We start from the raw sequence: 20,403 nt of genomic DNA on the forward strand, positions 1-20,403 counted from the left end.
CTTGTTAAAGGATTTGAGCACTCCTAAGAGGCACCTTGTTAGAGAATTTACAATATGCTTGCTACTGAAGTGTTTATAGCTTACACAATGATTACAATGACTAGAAAGCAATCCAATATTGATGTAAACTGTATGGTACACCTTACCTGATAGATCTCCAAAGTGTACCAAGAAGATATTATGATCTTCTCTTGCCTTGATGGCGCTCTTTATGATGTTTGCTATATCACTGCATTCCTTATCTGTGTTGCCTTCTCTATAGTGCATCAGTTTGTGTTGGCTAATTGTTCTGTATCTGCAAAACATCTCTCCTATGTTCGATCTTTTCTCTTCAGTGTCACATTCCTTTTTTTTCATACACATTTCAAGAGTGATTTTTTTTGACAATATATGCATTCTTCCTTCTATGGGTGTCGAAACCCTAAAACATCCCACTCAAAACAATTTGAGTCGCATGTTTGAGTTGTTCATGAAGAACCTATGACACCAATGTCATAGGGTCTAGATTGGTAGCCCTGCCAATCTATGCTAGGTCTAGCCATAGCCCATTTGTCCTTTCTTCTTTCTGCCATTTTGTCAGAGCTTCAACTACTTTTCGGTTTAGACCACGTCTTCTTTGTTGTGTCATTGCAACGGTGACTCATCATGCTGATGATGACTCACTACCTTGCTGAGTCCTCATCTCAACACATGACTTGACCGGTTTAGATGTCTACCAGTGATCATAAGATGGTATACTCATGCTTGATAGGTTGTAAATCAATGAGATCACTTAGGTGTGCAATATATTAGCAACAGTAACAATCTTTCTTAATGCCTTTGAGATTTGTATGGTCAATAACATGTCCATTCATTTGCGGCCACCAATTCATAACAATAAAACAATACTAATGATGTCGCTTCTCATGTGGTAATTACTGTCTCAAACATACAATTGACTTATTATAATTAAGGCAAAACCGATTTGTGGATAATTATTCAATACAAAATTTACAATAGTCGATCCAATCAGATTTATTAAGATTGACCAATACTAATCAGTAATCACTGATTAATGAACATTAGATAATGTTAATATAACTCAAATGTATATGTGTATATTTTTATATATTCCTCCTCTTATTATTTTTGAGTTTCCACGCCATGTAAAGGTCCATTCACAATTAATATAATGAAAAATAGAAGTGTAAACCTACTTAGCAACATGTTAGGGGGTAGTTTTGTACACAATTAAATAGAATTGCATAGTTTTGCATACTTTTTGCATCGGTAAAACCCTAGCTCTGAAAATTACATATATGAGGAGTGATTCTTGTTGAAATGTGCAATTTTGTGAATTAATTTCATCTACGACGATGGAGTCAATTGTCATATTGTGTTGAATGCTTGTGCTATCATTAGTTTTTTGGAGTTCGTCACAAATAGCTGCATAATATCTCTATAGTGATGAATCGGAGAAGGGAAATTCTACAGTACATTCATAGCAATTTGTGTCGTGCACACACATTTGAAGTGGTTGCATGATTTGATGAACTGTGAAACATCTTACCGTCTTACTAAGTTCTATCGACAATTGCATTTGTGAAGTTGGTTGCGGTGCTCTAGATTTCGTTGGTTTCTTTTACACAAATCGAAGGTTTAATTCGCAGGCATGTTGCTGTTGTGGCTTATGTCGATTTAGGATTTTGTTTCCACGCAATTTGCTTACAATTCTTATTACCTTATCTCTTTTACAATTTATTTACATATCTAGATAAATTAGGAATTCATAATAGTTGTATGTTAAAAATCTGCATTAATAAGAAAACATAAAATACAAACATATTGTTTTCCACAAACCTTTTCAAGTTTTTGTAGAAGTACAAATTGATCTTACAGAACCAACAAAGGTCTCCTTGTGAATAGAAACAATAGTCTTAGAAAAGTTTACCTCGTTGATCAAACCAATCTGACTTAAGCTACAATGTTAACATATCTAAGATATTTACAGCCACCTAATAGTTGAATTAACTATACTATAGTAAAAGAATATAGGAAATAGAAATTATAAATACAATTATTAAAGAGAGACAACAACCATTGGTAACTTGACCAATGCCGCCATCAAGGGTCGTGACCTTAGTCGACGACCCATGGTCACTACCTTACACATCGCCCACTCATATATATATGAGTGGGGCTTAGGAGCAAGAAAAGACAAGAAGATAGTGGACAAGAACAAAAAAGATAATCAATGACAACACATAATAAATATTGAAGCATGAGAACTTTGAAACACAAATACTGGACACATCAATGACGTGCCAGAGAAACTGGAGTCAAGATCAAGGAAAGTAAATATATTTTCTTTGTAGAAGATAGGGATAACAATAGGAAAAGGTTGGAATCGATGGACCAACAATAAACATTAGTTGCGGATAGAGGATAAATAACTGTCTAAAGGAACAAAGCTAGTGTGACGTGGCAAAGGATGTTTATTGTAACAAAGAGGAAAGAGCACAACGATAGAAAGTAATCAATAAGAGTGATGCGTAGAGTCTCACAAGAATCAAACCAAATAAAATAATCAGAAATCAATAATAAAAATAAATAATAAGTTCCATATTTGATTTGAGAGAAAGGAGGGATAAGTTAAGAAGAGCAAAACAGTGAAAGAAAATATAGTGAATTAAAGTGGTAAGAGAATATAGTTACAGAATTAAAGCAACAATAGAATATGTTGCAGAGTTAAAACAACAAGGGGTATGTCTCATTTTGATATTTGTATTAAATATATGGTAGAGCAATCACCATTTTAGAATTATTAATCATGCCTGAGATGAAAACTTATAGTTCTCATAGAGACCAAGTGGATCCTTGGTAGAGGACATCTATTTTTGGATGTTGAGTTCTCTTGGAGAGAACTCAAAGATTAGAGGGCACTGAGAAATGAATGTCAGGATTCCAAAGAGGAATCTCAAAGAGAGATTTGTAGAGAATCTCTTGGAGACTATATATATATATATATATTGTAGTGGTTAATCATATGCATATGCTAGAGATCAAAGGCTTGGTTAGAGTTGGGATCTCTACCAAGTTATTATTGTTAATGAGTCGCTCATTAATAGAGATCCCAAAGGCCTTAGAAAGACACTGTCCATATCATGGTTGCCTGATCGAGAGCTATTCTCATCAAAGGGGTTTGTAAATTTGACGAGATTTCCATCTAAGGGGTAGGTGGGGTTTACTAAGGGATTAGCAATTAATGATTTAATAATTATTTACCATGTTTCCTACTAACATCTATTGCAGGTTTAGTAAATAGTTGATTTCATATTAATATATGTTTACATTTATCTTTATCATCTACTAACAATTGTTACAGGTTTAACCTTCATCACTCAACCTAGAAGCAGGTACATTACAAGGCCTGTTAGCTTCCATCATAAAACACTTCCATCTATTGAAACATCTGCCAAACCAATCAAAATCATGTTCTTTTATTTTAGTCTCCTGAAATAAAGCTAAATATGGTCTCACTTGATCAGAACATCTTTTGATCAAGCGGATTTTGTCAAGGGCATTGCAACCCTTGACATTCTACTAAGCACCCTCATCGTTGCCGAGAAAATGCATGGCCTTTTCCCTATCTCAACTTGCCTTAGCCTGAAGCAGTTTCTGCTAAAACCAGTAGAACTTGCTTGGAATTGCATCCCCATTTCTTCTCTCCAATCTTTACCTTGATGTCCTTTGCTTTAGTCTGATCTAAAGACCTTTTTTTGGAAATCCTTTTACACACCTCTAGGCCCAAAAAATCTCCTTCCTCCTACTCCTCTTCTAAATGAAATTTTGTGTCAGAATCATCCATATTACTACTTGAATCCCTTACACCCTCAAAGGAACCATCCACATTTCAAATCAGAGATTTTTGGATATCCGTAAAAGATCCTCTGTCTTTCCATGAGGATAAACTGACTGCCCTCACAGGTTTTACAACCAAAACATTCCTCTACGTGCAAACAAATTGTTCTCCTTTTTCATCCCTGGGTTTTTCCATTCTATTATTCCGATTTCTATCTTCATTATCCCTTAAGTTCTCTACCATCTATGGAATCCCATTATTTAACTTACTATCCTCGCCCCCTCCAAGTCTTTGCCTATGTGCTTATTCAGAATAGTCTCCCTTAACAGAGAGCCACTATTCCCATATTGTGGATGCTCTTGATCCTGTAAAGAATGTTTACTCCTCGCTATTACACAAACATCTTCAACCTCAGCAGACAAATTCCCCTTCACATCGTCTCCAGACTCCATCATTGCCAATCTTAGATGATCATTCTCCCGTTCAAACAGAAAGTCAATAACCCCCTTCTGATCCTCTATCTGCTCATTATCTTGCAACTACTTCCCGAAAAGGACTTCTTCCTATTGAGCTGAAGCCGCCAACCTCTTCACTTTGTTCATCTGTTCTCTCCCATATCTTTTTTCTGAAAGATGGATCACCCTATCCACCTTTAAGTCTTGCATAATCTCTTTTCCTTTCCTATCACCTTTACATGCATCAACCTCATGATCTTCTTGCAAACATTTCGAGAATATTTTGAGCTCCTCTTGTATTGATAAGGATTGTCTCCATCTCTCTTTATCCATTTAAATCTCCATTGTATCGTGCCGTGCATGATAAGATTGCCATTGGATACAAATTCTAGGAAACATATGGAAGTTTACGCTATCTCTCTTCCATAGATTTTACTAAGGATCCTAACTTATCTCCGATAAGCTTCAAAGTTTCATTGTGCCAGTATTCCTTTGGGAGATTTCTTAACCTGATTCAAATAGGAAATTCTTTGATCTACTCCTTTTGGGGATCAAAATTTGGCTCCCATCTCTTCATGTAAAACCCTAACCCATCAAGCATATAAGTACCACTATTCAAGATCAACTCTCTATCTTGTTCATTTGAAACTGTGACTAATAAAACCCATTTATAAGGGCTTTTAGACTGCAAATCACCCCGTTGTTTTTCAAACCATGCCTTTATCTTTCTATAGATCAACTATTCACCTCTCTATTTTATTAAAAAAGCATGTCCTCTGAATAAATTTAACGACTCTTTCCATTCCTTCTCATTGATTAGTAAAGAGATAGTGTTGCAATGAATTTGTGTAGGGTTTACCTTTTTTGTCTCCCCCCGATTGTATACCATTTTCGGCCACCCTAGCTTTTTTGCTATTGTGCTGAAGTCCACCTTTCCACCCAACTGTGTTGAAACAAAATGTTTTGCAGCAGGGACCACCATTGACTGAATTTGGTTCCTCCGATTACCATTTTCTCCAAACTTGGTAAACTTCATCCATCTTGCTAGCTGCGCTTTGTCATTATCCTTCCATTAATATCCTTTATTTGCCTTTTTCCTTCTTTTAAATAAGCACTTGGAATGATTCCCTCCATCGTAGTTCAGACCTGAATGCCTTTAGAAACCCTTCCTACTCTGACAGTCCATAACGGTTAGAGATTTTAATTTTTTTGATTTTTAACTTGTTAAATGAATGTAAATGTTCAATTTCAAAAATTAAAGCTTTTCAGATAAGGGCTGACTTGGTTTTGCCTAAATTTGGGCCAACCTCGCTTTATCAACAAAATTTTGTGTTTAAAAGTGGTTTGAACTTTGTTTTCTCTCATTCAATGCTTTCTGCTTCTTACAACCTTATCATAGTGTAGTTGTTCAAGGGTAAATTTGGGTGGGGAGTGATATCCTGTATCTATATCCTACTGAGCTTTGAAACGTGCATATTCATTAGGGATTTCCATGAGCTTCGGTTTGGAACCAATTGCCTATCCTTGTACAACCATGTACAATCATGGCACTTCCATTTAAATCCTGTTTTATTAAAGTTATTGAAAATTAAAATAGACTAATACTAACTTTATCAGTAGTTTTATTTTTATATTAATTATTACTAAGACTATTATATTAGTATAATATTTTTCATTAACTTTGTTAATATTGTATATCGGCTCTAATATTCATGGCTTTAGATGACAAATGTATAGTTATGATGTTTATATAATTTTTTTGTATAGATGAACGGAAAACAACTCAAACCCCACCTTATTTTTACAGATCCATTAACTGATTTGCAAATCTAATTCTCTACCAGATCCAGAAAATGATTAACAAAGCTGAACTAGGATTTGAACTAGAATTGTTAACATAGCGAAGGAAAAGGGGTGAACCAAGCTGCTTAAATCAAGTGGCTAAGCTGCAATTTTCTTTGCCCTGTACAGAGGTGGTTGAGTGAAACAAAACTCCACCTTGGCTGATGCTCTTGTGATTTTCTCCTAGTCTAAAGATGTCATGTGTGATTTTGGGATGCAACTTGAATGATTTGACTATTTCGTTTTTTTTATTGGCACACTTTTGACTAGTTTATAATATTCATGATTGACTTTGCCCAAGTTTAGGTTTGCAAAGACACTTAAATCTTCCACCCAATGTGCATCTCAGATGCATAGTTGTTAGCTTTGACCACCAAAAGCTCAATAGGTCCAGAATTTGACTCAATGAAAATTTGACAAATTAAAGAGTTAATTTTTTTAGGAACTTATTTCTTGCAAAATTTAATTATGAAATTCATCAACTGAAACCACGAACAATACAAAATAAATTGTAATTTGAGTAGAAAATAGCATTATGAAGTGAAATCTTCATACAATAGAAAACTGACAACTAATATCAATTTATGTTGATTGCCTTTGAGCATCATCAACATAATTCCGCGATTAACTAGCCCTATACTGTAATTGCCAGGTGTGATCTTAGGCTAGTTTAATTTTGTTGAATGTGAGAGATTTGCATTATTAAGTGCTACTAAATTGTTGATTCTTATTTCTATCTTAACATTTGGATAGCCTATGAACATTATCAGCATAATTCATAATTTATATATTACTAAACACAATATTTTACGTCTTCCTCTTCTCCAATCTAGCAAAAACTTGTGAAGAGTTTGAGGTTCTAATCTTCGGAGTTTTTTGAACTCTTCACTCAGCATAGAAGGCTGTGCTTGTGGCTTTGGCTTGACCTTCATTTTGCTAGTAGATGGCAATGATTACCCCTTTGCCTCATCATGCCATCCAATCTATAGCTCATTTTGGTGCACCCACATCCTCCATTTCTTGACTCTCAAATCAAGAATGCCATCTTTAGTAAACAATAGGAGCTCCTTATCTTGCTATGCTCAATTTCTATAAGTATTGATGTCATCCAAATCAATGTACCTCTTTAATTTGGCTTCAACCCATCTTGTTAGATGTTGAAGGTTGTATTTCATAAAGACAAGGTCATTGACATGTTTCTGACTTATTTTTTTAACTCCTCTTTGTGTGAATGTCCTCAAACAAATTTTCTCTCTTCTTTGTGTGGATGTTTTCAAACAAACTCTAATTGTGGTTGCATCTAGATGCTCTACGAGGTTGGCGCAAAATTTATTAGATGTTGAAGGTTGTATTTCATAAATACAAGGTCATCGACATGTTTCTAACTTATTTTTTTAACTCCTCTTTGTGTGAATGTCCTCAAACAAATTTTCTCTCTTCTTTGTGTGGATGTTTTCAAACAAACTCTAATTGTGGTTGCATCTAGATGCTCTACGAGGTTGGCGCAAAATTTAGAGGGCTAACCTTTAATTGTTCTAGCTTTTGCTCAATGACCTCCTAAATGGGATCAAATATAAGGTTATTCCTCTTGAAATAATTTCAAATGGACAATTTGTCCCTATCTAGGGCCTTATAAATAGACCCACATTGGGTTTTGATCCCCATCTACCAAACAATGAAGCTCTGACACCAACAATTTACAAATTAAAAAAAATTGAAGTTACATATTTTCAATGAATGACTAAAACTGAAAAATAAAATATTGAAAATGAATTTAGAATTGAAGTTCTGAGGTTACCTTCATGGTCATTGTAGCTCTTTGTGCAAAAGGACTATCAAAATATTATGCTTGTAACCCTCTCTCCTTAAGGCCTCATTAAATATGATGTGTCTGGCCATGCTCAACTCACAAACGTCTAATTCAAGGAAGTCAACAAACAGATAATTCTTTTCAATGTTAGGAAAAGCTTTGCAAACCTCATGACACTCAGTCACACCAACTCTTTCCCTTTGGTTGGATCTCTTATTGAATTAAGAACACGAGTGATAGCAAACAATTTTTTCACACTTCATCTACAATCAATTTTGTTTATGTCCTCAAAAGAAGGTCAAGGAAAATTGCTGCACAAGAGGTCAAAAAGAGGGACCGATGCCTCTCTTCAAGCAGTCTTTCAGCTGCCACACATGTTGTTGCTTGGTTAGTTATGATTTGAATTGAATTCATTATGCCCGCTTCTATGGCAAGCTTTTCCAACATTAAACTCAATGTTTCTGTATTTTTCACTTTATTAGAGACATCCAATGATTTTTGAAAAAATAACCTTACCATTTGAAGCAAGCAGAAAGTTGTTGATGGTGTGGTTCTTTCAGCATCTCACCCACCTGAAAGAATAGTGCACCCATACTTGTGCCATTTTTTCTTTTGTTCTTCCACTACTAACTCTGCCTCTTCAATTGTATATGTGAGCAAACTCCCATTTAAGTCTTTCCGAGAAAGTGCCTTGTAGCCTTATTTGCTACTGCCAATGTAGTTATCAAATTCTCCAGTAAGGACTGCTCACAACATTGAAAGGGAGGCTATTGAAGTACCAAAAATTGGCACATGCCTTAGCTATTATCTCCTAGTCCTTCCTCGAGCATGAGTATATTATTTAATCTCATGAAAGTGTTTACAAACACCAATACAATAATAATCTATTTATATATGAATATTATTGATTTTATAAATAAATAAACAAATAGAATATCGACTTTCCTTGGGTCCGCACCAATGATAAACCTCATTTTCATGTTGTCAACCACCCCAATTTAAAATTCTAACATGTATATAAGGAGGTTCCTTGTGTTAAAGAGTATATAGGTTTTCACGCATTTATGGTGCTTGCAGCTTATGTCTACACATGCACATAGCATGATTATGCATTTCTAGATGAGCAGGTAGAGTCTATTATTGTTTTCTTACTTGTGCATTTTGTAAACTGCGTTGGATGGTTCTATCTAACCTCACACCTCATTGGTGCATAGAGCTTATGTACATTTTTTAACATCTCATCTCGGCTTATCTCTTAGTTAATTCTCTCCCTCTTTCTCTCTCTGTGGAACTTCTTGCATTCATAATCCTAAATTGAGAGCATTGCTCCAACATGGTTTCAGAGCCGTTTGATTTGTAGCTCTTCCCTTTGAGACCCTTCCCCAGCCTTCATTGAGATCCCAACTAGTGCAGGTGTGTACTTGTTTTGGCTTTATCTGAGCCTCTGCAGATTGGCAGAAGCATCAGTTTGTGGTGGGTTCAAGTTCGATTCTATCCCAGTGCAGTATTTTCTTTTTTCGGTGTTGTTGATTTTTCAAAATCAAGGAGTCCTTATTATCATGTTGGTGCATCAACTTTTTTTGGCTTGCACTGTTATTTCCTTCTACAATTCATAGTGCATTATTGGGCCTTCACTTTTCCTGGCACCTTGATTGGCCTATTTTGTGAATTAAAATTATTGCCAGGTGTGATCTTAGGCTAGTTTATTTTTGTTGAATGTGAGAGATTTGCATTATTAAGCGCTACTGAAATGTTGATTCTTATTTCTGGCTTCACATTTGGATTGGTGGGTTCAATGAAACTTGGACAGATGCTGGTATAGCGTCCTACCTATCCTTTGGCAGGAGCTTTATTGAAGGGCAGATTCATTTATTGATTGGTAACACATACATATTACTTGCTACTGTTTGTGGACTGGAGTGATAGTCAGGATGCTTCTGGTGTATTTCTGTCGCAGTTTGTGGTGCTTAGCAGGTGACTTGTTGGATGTTGGTGTAGTGTGCTTGTCAACTTGGTGCGTGTACTGCCAACTCATTATCAATTGTTCCCTTGTGGGCCCACATTTTTTTTTGTAGCAAATCAGGTTTTATGCCCTTTTTAGCCTCATTCGCTATTTTATCTTTTTGGACACTTCCCTTATAATGTGATGGTTATCTTTCAGTTGGTCTTCGAACAATTCACTTTACTTAAAATGGGGTTTCCTTTGAGGGGGAACTACAGGTAATGGAGCGGTTTCATAGCACCCATCTTAATGAGCTTCAGTTATTGCTGTATTTGTATAATCTCGTTCCTTTTCCTAGCTCATCTCATCACAATATTATCTAGAAAGTCTATAGGGGTAATTTCTTTGGAGTTATCTTTGATTATATAGATGGTGATCTTTTGGAGTCATTCATTTTAAGTGCCCTCATGCTCTTTGGACTCACATTTGGGAGTTATATAGAGATCATGGTACTTTTCCATTTCTCAGTGATTTTCTTTCCGATTTCTGTGCGGCTCCTCATTTGTCAAGTGTACAAGCACCATTAATTACGAGTGACTTATACCTTTTAGCCATGACCACATTGTTCGGGAGCTTTATTTGAAGATCACTGAATTGGTAGATTGGAAAGAACTGTGAATGTTGAAGGCAATACAATTTACTAGGTATGGAAGTTCCTTGCCACCCAACGAAGCATAGCTTGAAGGATTGCGATTAGATGTTAGAAACACATAAGTGATGGACCTAAGGAATCTACCATATACATGAGATCCTGAATTGTAGTATTTAGCGGTTTTAGAGAACATTGTGTAGGGTTGACACCTCTCACAAGGTGCGAATTCATTAATCTTGCCCATCAGGACAATTGGAGTGCCTCAACCTATCACATCATCAACAATTAGAGGGTGTAAAGCAATTCCCTGTAGCATATTCATCATAGTGCTAGGTCTCTAACTCATCATACCGATCTAATTAAGTTGTTGTACCTATAATACTACCTCTATCTGCAATTGCTTTGTGGTTGACAACCATAAACTCCGTAATCTTTGTTTCAGAACGATTTTGAGCAATAGTTCAGGTTAAAGATTGTTACTATTTCAGTAATATTTCTTTATAAATTCTATTGTTATTGATGGTCATAAAAAATAAATTTCTAGTCCAGAATTGACAAAACATAGTAGTTTGTTTATTTTTTCTATCTATTTTTTTTAATGGGTAATAGGCTGAAGCCGTGATTAGTTATTATTATTTATCTAAGTTGCTGGTTCAGATTCTGGTACGCATTCGGGTTCAAGATTTGGGTTCGAAATTCACCTAAATTTTTTTTTGGCTTGGGTTCGGATTCGTTTTGGGTTCATCCATACAAAAACATATGTTTTTAAAAAATATGTATGTGCGTGTATATATACGCAACAAAAAAAAATCCATACTTGAATATGCTAATAGTAAAGAAACATAGTAAAATACACCACCAAATCTATGTTTCAGTTCAATAAAACATTAATTGCATGATTTAGCCATACATACAACTTGATACACTTGCTTGGTCACATGCATGGAAAATATTTCCATATCAAGGGGACAGTTTGAGAATGAAAGGAATTGTCAAAAGATAAGTGCAGTTATCTGAATTTTAATTGTTTATTGGTTAGAGCATTTCTAACCAGGCTGTATCGAAAGTAGAGACAAAAATTTGAAGTCCCGGATTCAAAGATATCATATCTTTTTAAAGACATTTCTCTATAACCATCAATTTAGATGTCACCTATCGTCAATTTGGATTTCCTTTATAAGCAAGTTTTCATTTTCATACACAATTGAATAAATGACAAACATCTTTTTTGGTCTTTTTAGTGGTCACAATAGGGTTGGGAGGACAAAAAAACACTTTTAAAAAGTCCAAAAAAAATGTTCCCAGACCAAATTCAGCCCAGATCTAGATAGCAAATTCTTCAAAATTCACTGCAAATTCTGCCTGGGTTCCTCTGACAGAATTTGCATCAAATTCGTAGTGCTGCAAGAGAATTCGGAGAGAGTTTGACAAGGACCAGACTTTGTACAGAATTGAACCAGACTTTGAGGGTTGCTAGATAAGATAAGATAATGATATTAATGTCCAACAAAAGACCAACAAAGGGTCTATGGGACCGAATAATTACAATAATGAGGCTGACAACAGTAGGAGCACACAAAGGTGTCCGGGAAAAGAAATGCAACAACAACAACAAGATAAAGCATCAAAGAACTAGAAAAGAGGCGAAGAAAGAGACTAGGAGTCCTTTCTAGGCGAAAATAAGTCAGTCACTGAATGATATGTATGTCGATGAGTAAAGGCCGTGCCCTGTATGTGGCCACTAGTAGAGGAGTGTCGCCGATTTTGTAGCCAGTCTAGGACTTGACACATCTGGAATGCCTGGTAGATCTAGTAGAGCTAGAAGGCCTTTTCACCCCACGTAAAAGAGATAATGGTGTGAAAAAGGCAGTAATGAGCTGAGTAGATGAGTGTCGATGCGGAAGTAGTGACTGGATCATGCTGTTACGGAGCATAGTGGTCTCTTGAAGATAAAGCGCAAGATAGTGCTGATCATAGTAGTTGAAGAAATCATAAAGAGAAGCAATCCCAAAACAAGAAGAAAAATCTCCCTCTGATCTCATAATAAATAGGGCAATGGAAAATGAAGTGTGTCTTAGTCTCCACCTCACTCGGAGTGCAAAGCCTGCAAATCTGCTCTCCACTGTCAATATGATGGTCAGTCTAGACCCGAAGATGGTGAGACCCAACTCTGTAAGATCCCAAAGAGATATGTAGAGCATGAGACTATCTCCGGGAAAGGTAGCTATGACAAACAATAATACTATCAAACATCTCTAAAAGGTGCTTCGCGTAAAAGGAAATCTATGGGCGTAACCTGCCAGGAGGGTTAACCCAGGTAGTGGCAATGTACTGTTTGTAGATGTCAAGTCTGACATGCTCATTCAACTCCTACCAAGATGGGAGGAGATGAATCGGGGCATCCAGCGAGAACTGAAACGGAGGGAGGCGGTCAATATCAATCCCAATCGAACTGAGCATAGAAGAGGCCTGTGCATACCAACAACGTGCGCGAGAACCAGACTCAGTGCTCGCAGTAGATATAGATGAACAAAAAGCTAGATAGGAGTACCGATCACGATCACCAGGATGATCCGCAAAGCCACGGAGACGATGGAGGAGCCAAACCAAATAAAAAATGGCCGCAAGACTGAATGGATGAGCACCGAACTCTGCAAGAATGATACTATGAGGAATAAACCTATAACATCTAGAGAGAATCTGGTAACTTAGTTATTTGTTGAGATTAATTATTATTATTTGTTAAGCTTGAGTAGGCTTGAACCCAAGACTTCCCAAATGAAAGGTTGACAACTTACCGTTGTGCTCTAGGCTATGGCCTTCATTTTTCTATCTATTGGTAATAGGTTATTTGAGATAACTTTTTTTCCTTGAGCCATTATAATATAGTACAAGTGATCCTAGATTATCATGTGTATTAACCTAGGATCAAATCCTTCTCTGACACAACATTAGGGATGTGAGAATTCTTGGCTTGCTGTCTATAAGGAAGAGCTACATCGTCTTGGACTCACATTTCTGTTGGCTGCATGTGATTGGGGTTGATTGTGTGCGTGCAAATGAACTAGGCTTGGAATGGTAAAATGACTAAATCTGATAGAATGCAACAGATTTAGAGTGAATACACAGAATAGTAAAGCATCTATGAGATAAGATACAAAGAGGAACCTAACATTGAATCTAGAGCTGATTGTACTGGAGAAAGGTGTTGGGAGCCTATGTTTGAAGGTGACAGAGGCTCAAGGGATGGCTGGAAATGGAATTAGGAACCTCTGCACACGTGTCGGAGCATTTGGGTCAAACTAGCAAGACAGGTGTTGGGCACCCCAACCTCAGGTTTTTTCGTGATCCAAAGGCTAATGGCACTTGTCACTGCTTACTTTTCTATTTGCATCTATCCTGTTGCGGGAAACTTGTTTTTTTGTATAGGGGGTTCGCATATGTCAAAACATGTGTTGGTGTTCCCACACCAACAACAATGATGAGATAGTGTCTGTCCCGAGGACATAGGGCCTAGGCTAAATCAATGATGAATGCTGAAATGACAAGATTACCTTAGCAATGAAACCCTCTCAAGGAGTTCCACATAAAGTTGGTGACGCAATGCTCTTTTTGGTAGTTCTGCGAGTGCTAGGGCAAAACATAATAATAAGAAATGAGAAGCATGAACCAATATTTTCTTGAAATTTTCTGCTCTTTAGTTTCATGCTTATCGCTTAATGATTACTATAGATTGGACTAGATTAGATTGTAGCTTGGACCTTCTGAATGGTAAAGGTTTTCTTTATATAGGAATCAGAAGTTTATTTCAATTATAGCCTATAAAAATCAAATGTGAAGTTTAAGACTGGATAACAAACAACTCGATCAACTCCTACCAAGGCATCACCTATAATCTTTATATGGCCGAGGAAACCAAAGTCAAACTTACATTGAATGTCAGCCTAGCACTTGAAGATTCATTTATTCGTATTTTGTTCGTACCTATTTAATACAACAAAGAGTTGAAATTAATCTTCACACTTGGTACTCTTCTGCAGTGAACAATTCCCAACCAGAAGCAAAAGTTAAAGCTAAAATGGAAAGCACTACAGTCGATCCAGTGAAAGATTCCAAACCAGAAGCAAATGCTAAAGTGGAAAGCACTACAATCAAAACAGTGAAAGATATCACCACTGCTCAAAACACTCCAACAGCGGTCAAGGAACATGCAACATCTAACAAACCCGTTCCATCAAAAGCAGAAGTAGCTGCAGCCACAAAACCTCTACCTAAGCCTTTGCCCGAAATGATGGCAGAGGACGTTATCCCCAAAGTAAAGGCCATACTTGAAATGGAAAAGGATATTTCTGATATTGAGCTTGTATTTGAAGACAACAAGGTTTGTAAACTAATCCACCATTTTTCTCCTTGCTCATTCAGATCATAAGTTATAATAGTAGGATATGATCTGTAATTCTAACCATTACTTTTTAAAATCTGAGCAGCTGGAAGGAAGCTTTGCAAAGGGAGGAAAACCTTAATAGTTTGTAGGTGACCTTTCTGGATGGGACAGTTCAGGGTATGTATTATAAACCTAATTCAATCTTCTTTGCTGGCTCAAACCTGTGATCCAACATTCTGTAAGGCCAAATCTTTGAGGCTAACCTCCTCCTCGGTTCTTAACGTACATCTGATTTTAAGTCTGACTGCCTTCCCATCACACTCACTGATCCCTCATCAGGATAGTTTGGTAAAAAATAATGAAGGTTGCAGGTACTAATCTTAGGATGCCGAGGAAAGTTGTTCTCCAAGGGCATGCAGGAAAATGCTAGTAAATAGCTATATAAACTAGAGGAAGAGAAAACAAAGAAACCGGTGAATTATGATTTACCCAAGTTAATAAAGTTCAATATGAAAGCAAGTAGCAGAAACTGAAGTGAAAGATCAGAAGAGAGGAAGAATAGAGCAATGAGAAGAAGAGAGAGAATGAATGACATCCACAAGACTGAACGGTCTAGGGATCAAAGAATAAAGTCTTAAATTATGTTCACATGCCTGTTAATGTCAGATCCTAAATGGATCTTGACTAGAAAGCTAGCAGTTTCCTTTATCTTATCTTTGTCAAATAGATGGTGCATGTTGTCAACCTTGTAACTGTTTTCATACTGAGTACGGGTATCTTCATAAGCTGTGCATTCCATGATAATTCTGTCTCCATCACACCCCTATTGCAGAAAATGCAAGCTCTCTGCTCATACTTCCTTTGGAATCTTTCACCTACCGGTCTCACTTCTAAGATGAAGTGATACCACCCTCCATTGTGCCACAAACAACCTTTCTGTTTCTTTAATAATCACCCCTAAATATGCTTAGTCACCATGTTCACAAATTGGATTAACTCTGATGTTATGTGTTTTCTTTCATCCAATGTCAAAGAGTATATAATAAATCATATTTTTATCTTATTTAAAATATATTGTCGATATCTATCTTTAGTTTAGGATATTGCATAAATCTGATGTTATCCATGTTTTACCCATTATATAAGAGAAATCCATTGCATTCTTGATTATTGTTACAAACTTCAGCAAATTGTTGTTTCTATATTCTTTTGAGCTTGCAGGAAAATAGCTGTGTTGAATGAGTTCTTTGGTGCAGGTCTTGAGGCATTTTCACTTACATCAGATGGCACACCTCCTAGCACTTTTGAGCCCTTTCTTACTGTTGAAAGGAAGCCTACATCAGCTTCAGTAGCTTTTGGGATTCATGAACAACTATGCTCACAGGATTCTGCCTGAAAAGCCAGTAGAAAACAAACAGTTAATGTTGATAATGTTTGTAATTATGATTGTAATAAGGTTCAGTAAAGATTTTTCAAGAGAAAATGGAACTTGTTCCCTGGCTGAGGTTTCTATCTATGGCTAATGAACAAAATATATTTTAATGTTCATTGTACTGGCTTCTAGTGGGATGTATCTCATTGGTGCAGGGCACCTCCCTATTTGATGTTTTGATGTGCTCTAGGGTTGGATTAGGTGTTTGGGTGTGTGTTGGAATAAGATGCAATGGGTTGGATGCAATGTTAGTCAACTTCATGTTTGTAAGAGCCCATAGTGCTCATTAGGTGATTTAGGGTCATTTTGACTTTAAATAGTGAGAAGTTGCCATTTTAGTGTAATGTGGGTTTGAGGGGTGTTTTAGGACCCTACATATCCTATCCAGGGTCATGGAAGTCAAACTCACCCATCGAGTTGACAAAATGAGTGAAAATGCTCATAATGCAAATAGTTGCTAGCAACTTTTGCAACTTTTGCAAGAAATGGATAAAATGTAGTTAGACCAGTTGTAACTGCCCATGCTTGGGACATAAGCATGGATTCAATGATTTGAGGTGGTTAATAAAGCTGTGGATTGCAACAATTATCTTTGGCACTTCTCTATGGATGATTGTGACAACATCTTTGTAAACTGTATTGTTTTCTAGCTATTGTATGACTATACATATTGGCATAGGATACTAGACCCCAAGGGGATGTAGTGATTTCAAGTAGTTTTCATTTGCAATAGATAGTTTGCTTTCAAGTGCTTGGTATGTAGAGTTAAAGAACTGGAAGGTCACTCGTTTGTAAGTGATAGTTATAGAGTTGTTTAGTTAGAAATGGCTTTAACCTAAGAACCCACTGGTGGATTTGATTGAACCCATGGGGGATGTAGGGTTAGAGTCTATAAATATGTTTTTTTTTCCCCATTTTTGTTGTGGCAATGGATTTCCTAGATTAAATGGGAAGCCCTATGGCTAATTGTTGAACACACGTGAGCCAGGACAGGAATAATAGTGATTTGGTATGAGCATCCATGACCCTGTGTGAAGGACTTGGCGGTATTTTTAGATGTCGTAGATAGCCTCCTAAAAGGATTCAGAGGTCGAAGGAGTTGAATCAAGGTGTGGAGATTAGTTTGTCAATTGCTTATGCTGACTGGACTAGAGGCCTAATTAATAGGCTTAAAACTAGGGCCCGGTGGAATTTAGGGTTACAGGTGCATCCAAAAGTTAGGACATTGGATTTTGATAGTGCTCATAGATACTTTGAAGACTTTCAAGGTCTTGTGTGGAGCTACTTGGAGAATTTGGGAGCAATAGGCCAAAACAAGAAAATCAAACCTACTAGGAATTAGGCAATTAGGCCTCCTAGTGAAACTGAGACCAATTGGATTGGTAATGAGTCAAGAAGTGGGGAAAAGGATTAAGAATGACCTTTGATGGGCCAAGAAGACTGTCAAGAATCTAAATAAATGTATGGGAAGATCCTAAGTAGAAGTTTGGAATTCTAGGAGGGGAGCTGGTGAAGAAGACTAGGCACTTGGGAACTAGTTGGACTAGCTAAGTCTAAAAACTTTGGAATCTTCTAAAGATCAACTATACCTTGGAGGAGAAGTTGATAGTGAGGGTCTTGTAGATCGTAATTGGGGGAAGATCCAATAAGAGCTAACCTTTGGATGGTTAGGGTAGAGAGAGAAGCATTTTGAGTGAGGAGAACTTAGGATATTAGACCCTCTGCATCACTCATTGAAGAGGTGGACTTTTTTGTTTTTGTTTTTTTGAAAAGCTATTTAAATACATATCAATCAAGTGTTTGACTATCAAATGAGTTGGAATTTATATCAATGGAAAACTTTTAGTTAGCAGAATTCTCACTTAACAAAATTTCCTTTCCAGGTTTAGTTGCCTTTACCCCATTCTTATTATGCTCTTGATCATTGATGCTCGAAATATATTATTGACTATGCTTATGTCTGTTGTCCTTCATTTTGTCATCATAAAATGGAGACAACAAATACAAAACTTTTCCAATTAACTTTCATATTTCTCTAAGGCAACTCATTATAAGATTGACAAAGATTGATCAAAAAATCATCCCCAATCCATATAGTGAGTTTTTTTACTGAAGGCTCTCATCAAGTCCTTTTTGTTTTTTCAGTTTGTTAGTCTATACTTGATATTTGAGGCGTTCAAAGTTTTTGTTTTGTTTTTGATGTTTGTTTGGATTACTTTTGTCTTTTTGTTTCCTTCAATCTATTGCTTTGATCATGCTCTCATTTAAAGATATCTTTGAGCTTAATCATAGCTGTTAGTCAAAAGTTACTTGATTTTTGAGGCCTTCAAAGTTCTTTTTGTGGTTTTGATGTTTGTTTGGATTGCTTTTGTCTTTTTGTTTCCTTCAATCTCTTGATTCGACAATGCTCTCATTTCGAGATATTTTGGGGCTTAATCATAATTGTTAGTAAAAAATAATTAAGTTTTGATGTTTGTTTGGATTTTTTTTGTCTTTTTGTTTCCTTCATTCTCTTGCTTCAATCATGCTCTCGTTTCGAGATATCTTGGGGCTTAATCGTAGTTGTTAGTCAAAAGTAATTAAGTTGTTTGTGCATATGTAAGGCAGGTTTAGAAAACCCACTGCATATTTTAAATATTGGACATTATAATTTTATGTTATGTTGCACTTTTTGAAATATATGACTTGAAATCACTTTATGTTATGTTTTTAAATTATCTAGTTTCAGTTTTTGACTTTTAATTTATAACTTGATTTAAGTTATTAAATTGCACTTTATATTCTTTTTTGATGTTGAGTTGTACATTAACGTTTCAATTTAAATCACTTAAGTGAAATTTCAAAATTTCAACCTATTTACACATGTAAAAAATGTTGGTGTAATTAATAAAGTAAAACTCCCTTAAGTGAATCAATTAAGCATGTGCATGTTGCCCCACTTCTCATCTTGTACCCATTTTTCAAAAGTGGAAGGTTTTTGTGTTTTAGTTTGATCTAGGTATGTCTAAGTCTAGTCTTTCCTCCTTAGGTGAAAAGATTCTCCATTGGATTTCCCATCTTTCCCTTCTCTCACATTTCACGATCGGGTGGGTTTCTCCTTGATGTCATATGGGTAGCTAAATACCTAATTCGATGGAGATTCTTGCGTTTCATGAAGTTGTTCGCAAAACTGGACTTGTTCACGACTTGTCTTACTTTTTCCCATGAAAGAATGACACTTGCGAAAATTGAATATTGTCTTATCCTCGGTGGGTTTTAAACCCATGAAGGTGATTCCTCGCAACGGTTAACAAATGAAGATCATGGATCAAAATGAGAAGACAACAAGTTGTTTTATGAAAGATCTTTGTTTTCATTGCAGTATTGTACTTTGAGAAACACTTGGGATTCATCATGATGCTCAAGATCACCTTAAGCGAAAAACCTGAAGGTGACTTCTCCTCAGCGGGTTTGCGACCCATGAAGTCCGTTTTTTGCTGAAAGCAATTGTGAAGGAAATAAGCAAAGAAGTGGTCCCTCTTTTGACTTTCGCAGTCCTTTTGTGGTTTTTTGAACCTAGAGAAAAGGTTAACTCAAGAGTTAGAAGGTAAATAAAGCATGAGCAGAAAATTGAAGATTGCCTTCTCCTTGTCGGATTTTCAACCCATGAGGGCGATTTTTCGCATTCACAGAGAAAGTGACTTTTAAAATAGATTGGTTTCGCAAATTGCACATGAGGCATCTCAAGATGTTAATAGAAACAATCTAACCGCTCTTGGGAAGGTAAACTAGACAAAATATGGCTAAGTGGAGATTTCCTTACGGAGTACTTTGTTCTTAATTTTTCAGAACTAAATGGAAAACGAGAAGGTAAATATGAAAGGAAGGAAAGTTATCGTTGGGCCAACGGAAACAATGAAAAGACATTGGAATGTCCGTTAGGGACTCCTGCATTTACTAATCCAACAGATTTATCCTTTAATTCGTTCGTGTGGCGCGGATCTTGAAGATTAACGGGTGAATTAGGATTTCTATATAGAGGGAAACATAACAATGTTTCAAATTA

At 36.3% G+C, this 20,403-nt stretch overlaps 1 protein-coding gene across 3 annotated transcripts in view; it reads left to right on the plus strand.

The window, feature by feature from the left end:
- LOC149552092 (uncharacterized) overlaps positions 1-16,944 on the plus strand; it is a 95,104-nt gene extending 78,160 nt beyond the window's left edge. For 2 of the 3 annotated variants that reach the window (XM_089787563.1, XM_089787561.1), the window contains 3 exons: positions 14,583-14,923; positions 15,030-15,103; positions 16,183-16,944. In XM_089787563.1, coding sequence (XP_089643689.1) covers positions 14,583-14,923; positions 15,030-15,065 — 377 coding nt within the window. In that variant the 3' untranslated portion in view covers positions 15,066-15,103; positions 16,183-16,944. The remainder of the gene's footprint in view (positions 1-14,582; positions 14,924-15,029; positions 15,104-16,182) is intronic. The other variant, XM_089787564.1, reaches the window with a different exon arrangement.
- Positions 16,945-20,403: the final 3,459 nt, after the last annotated feature.

The sequence above is a fragment of the Cupressus sempervirens genome, chromosome 6 (assembly GCF_028749045.1).
Source record: "Cupressus sempervirens isolate cs-2001-9-10 chromosome 6, ASM2874904v1, whole genome shotgun sequence".
In the NCBI taxonomy this organism is placed as follows: domain Eukaryota; kingdom Viridiplantae; phylum Streptophyta; class Pinopsida; order Cupressales; family Cupressaceae; genus Cupressus; species Cupressus sempervirens.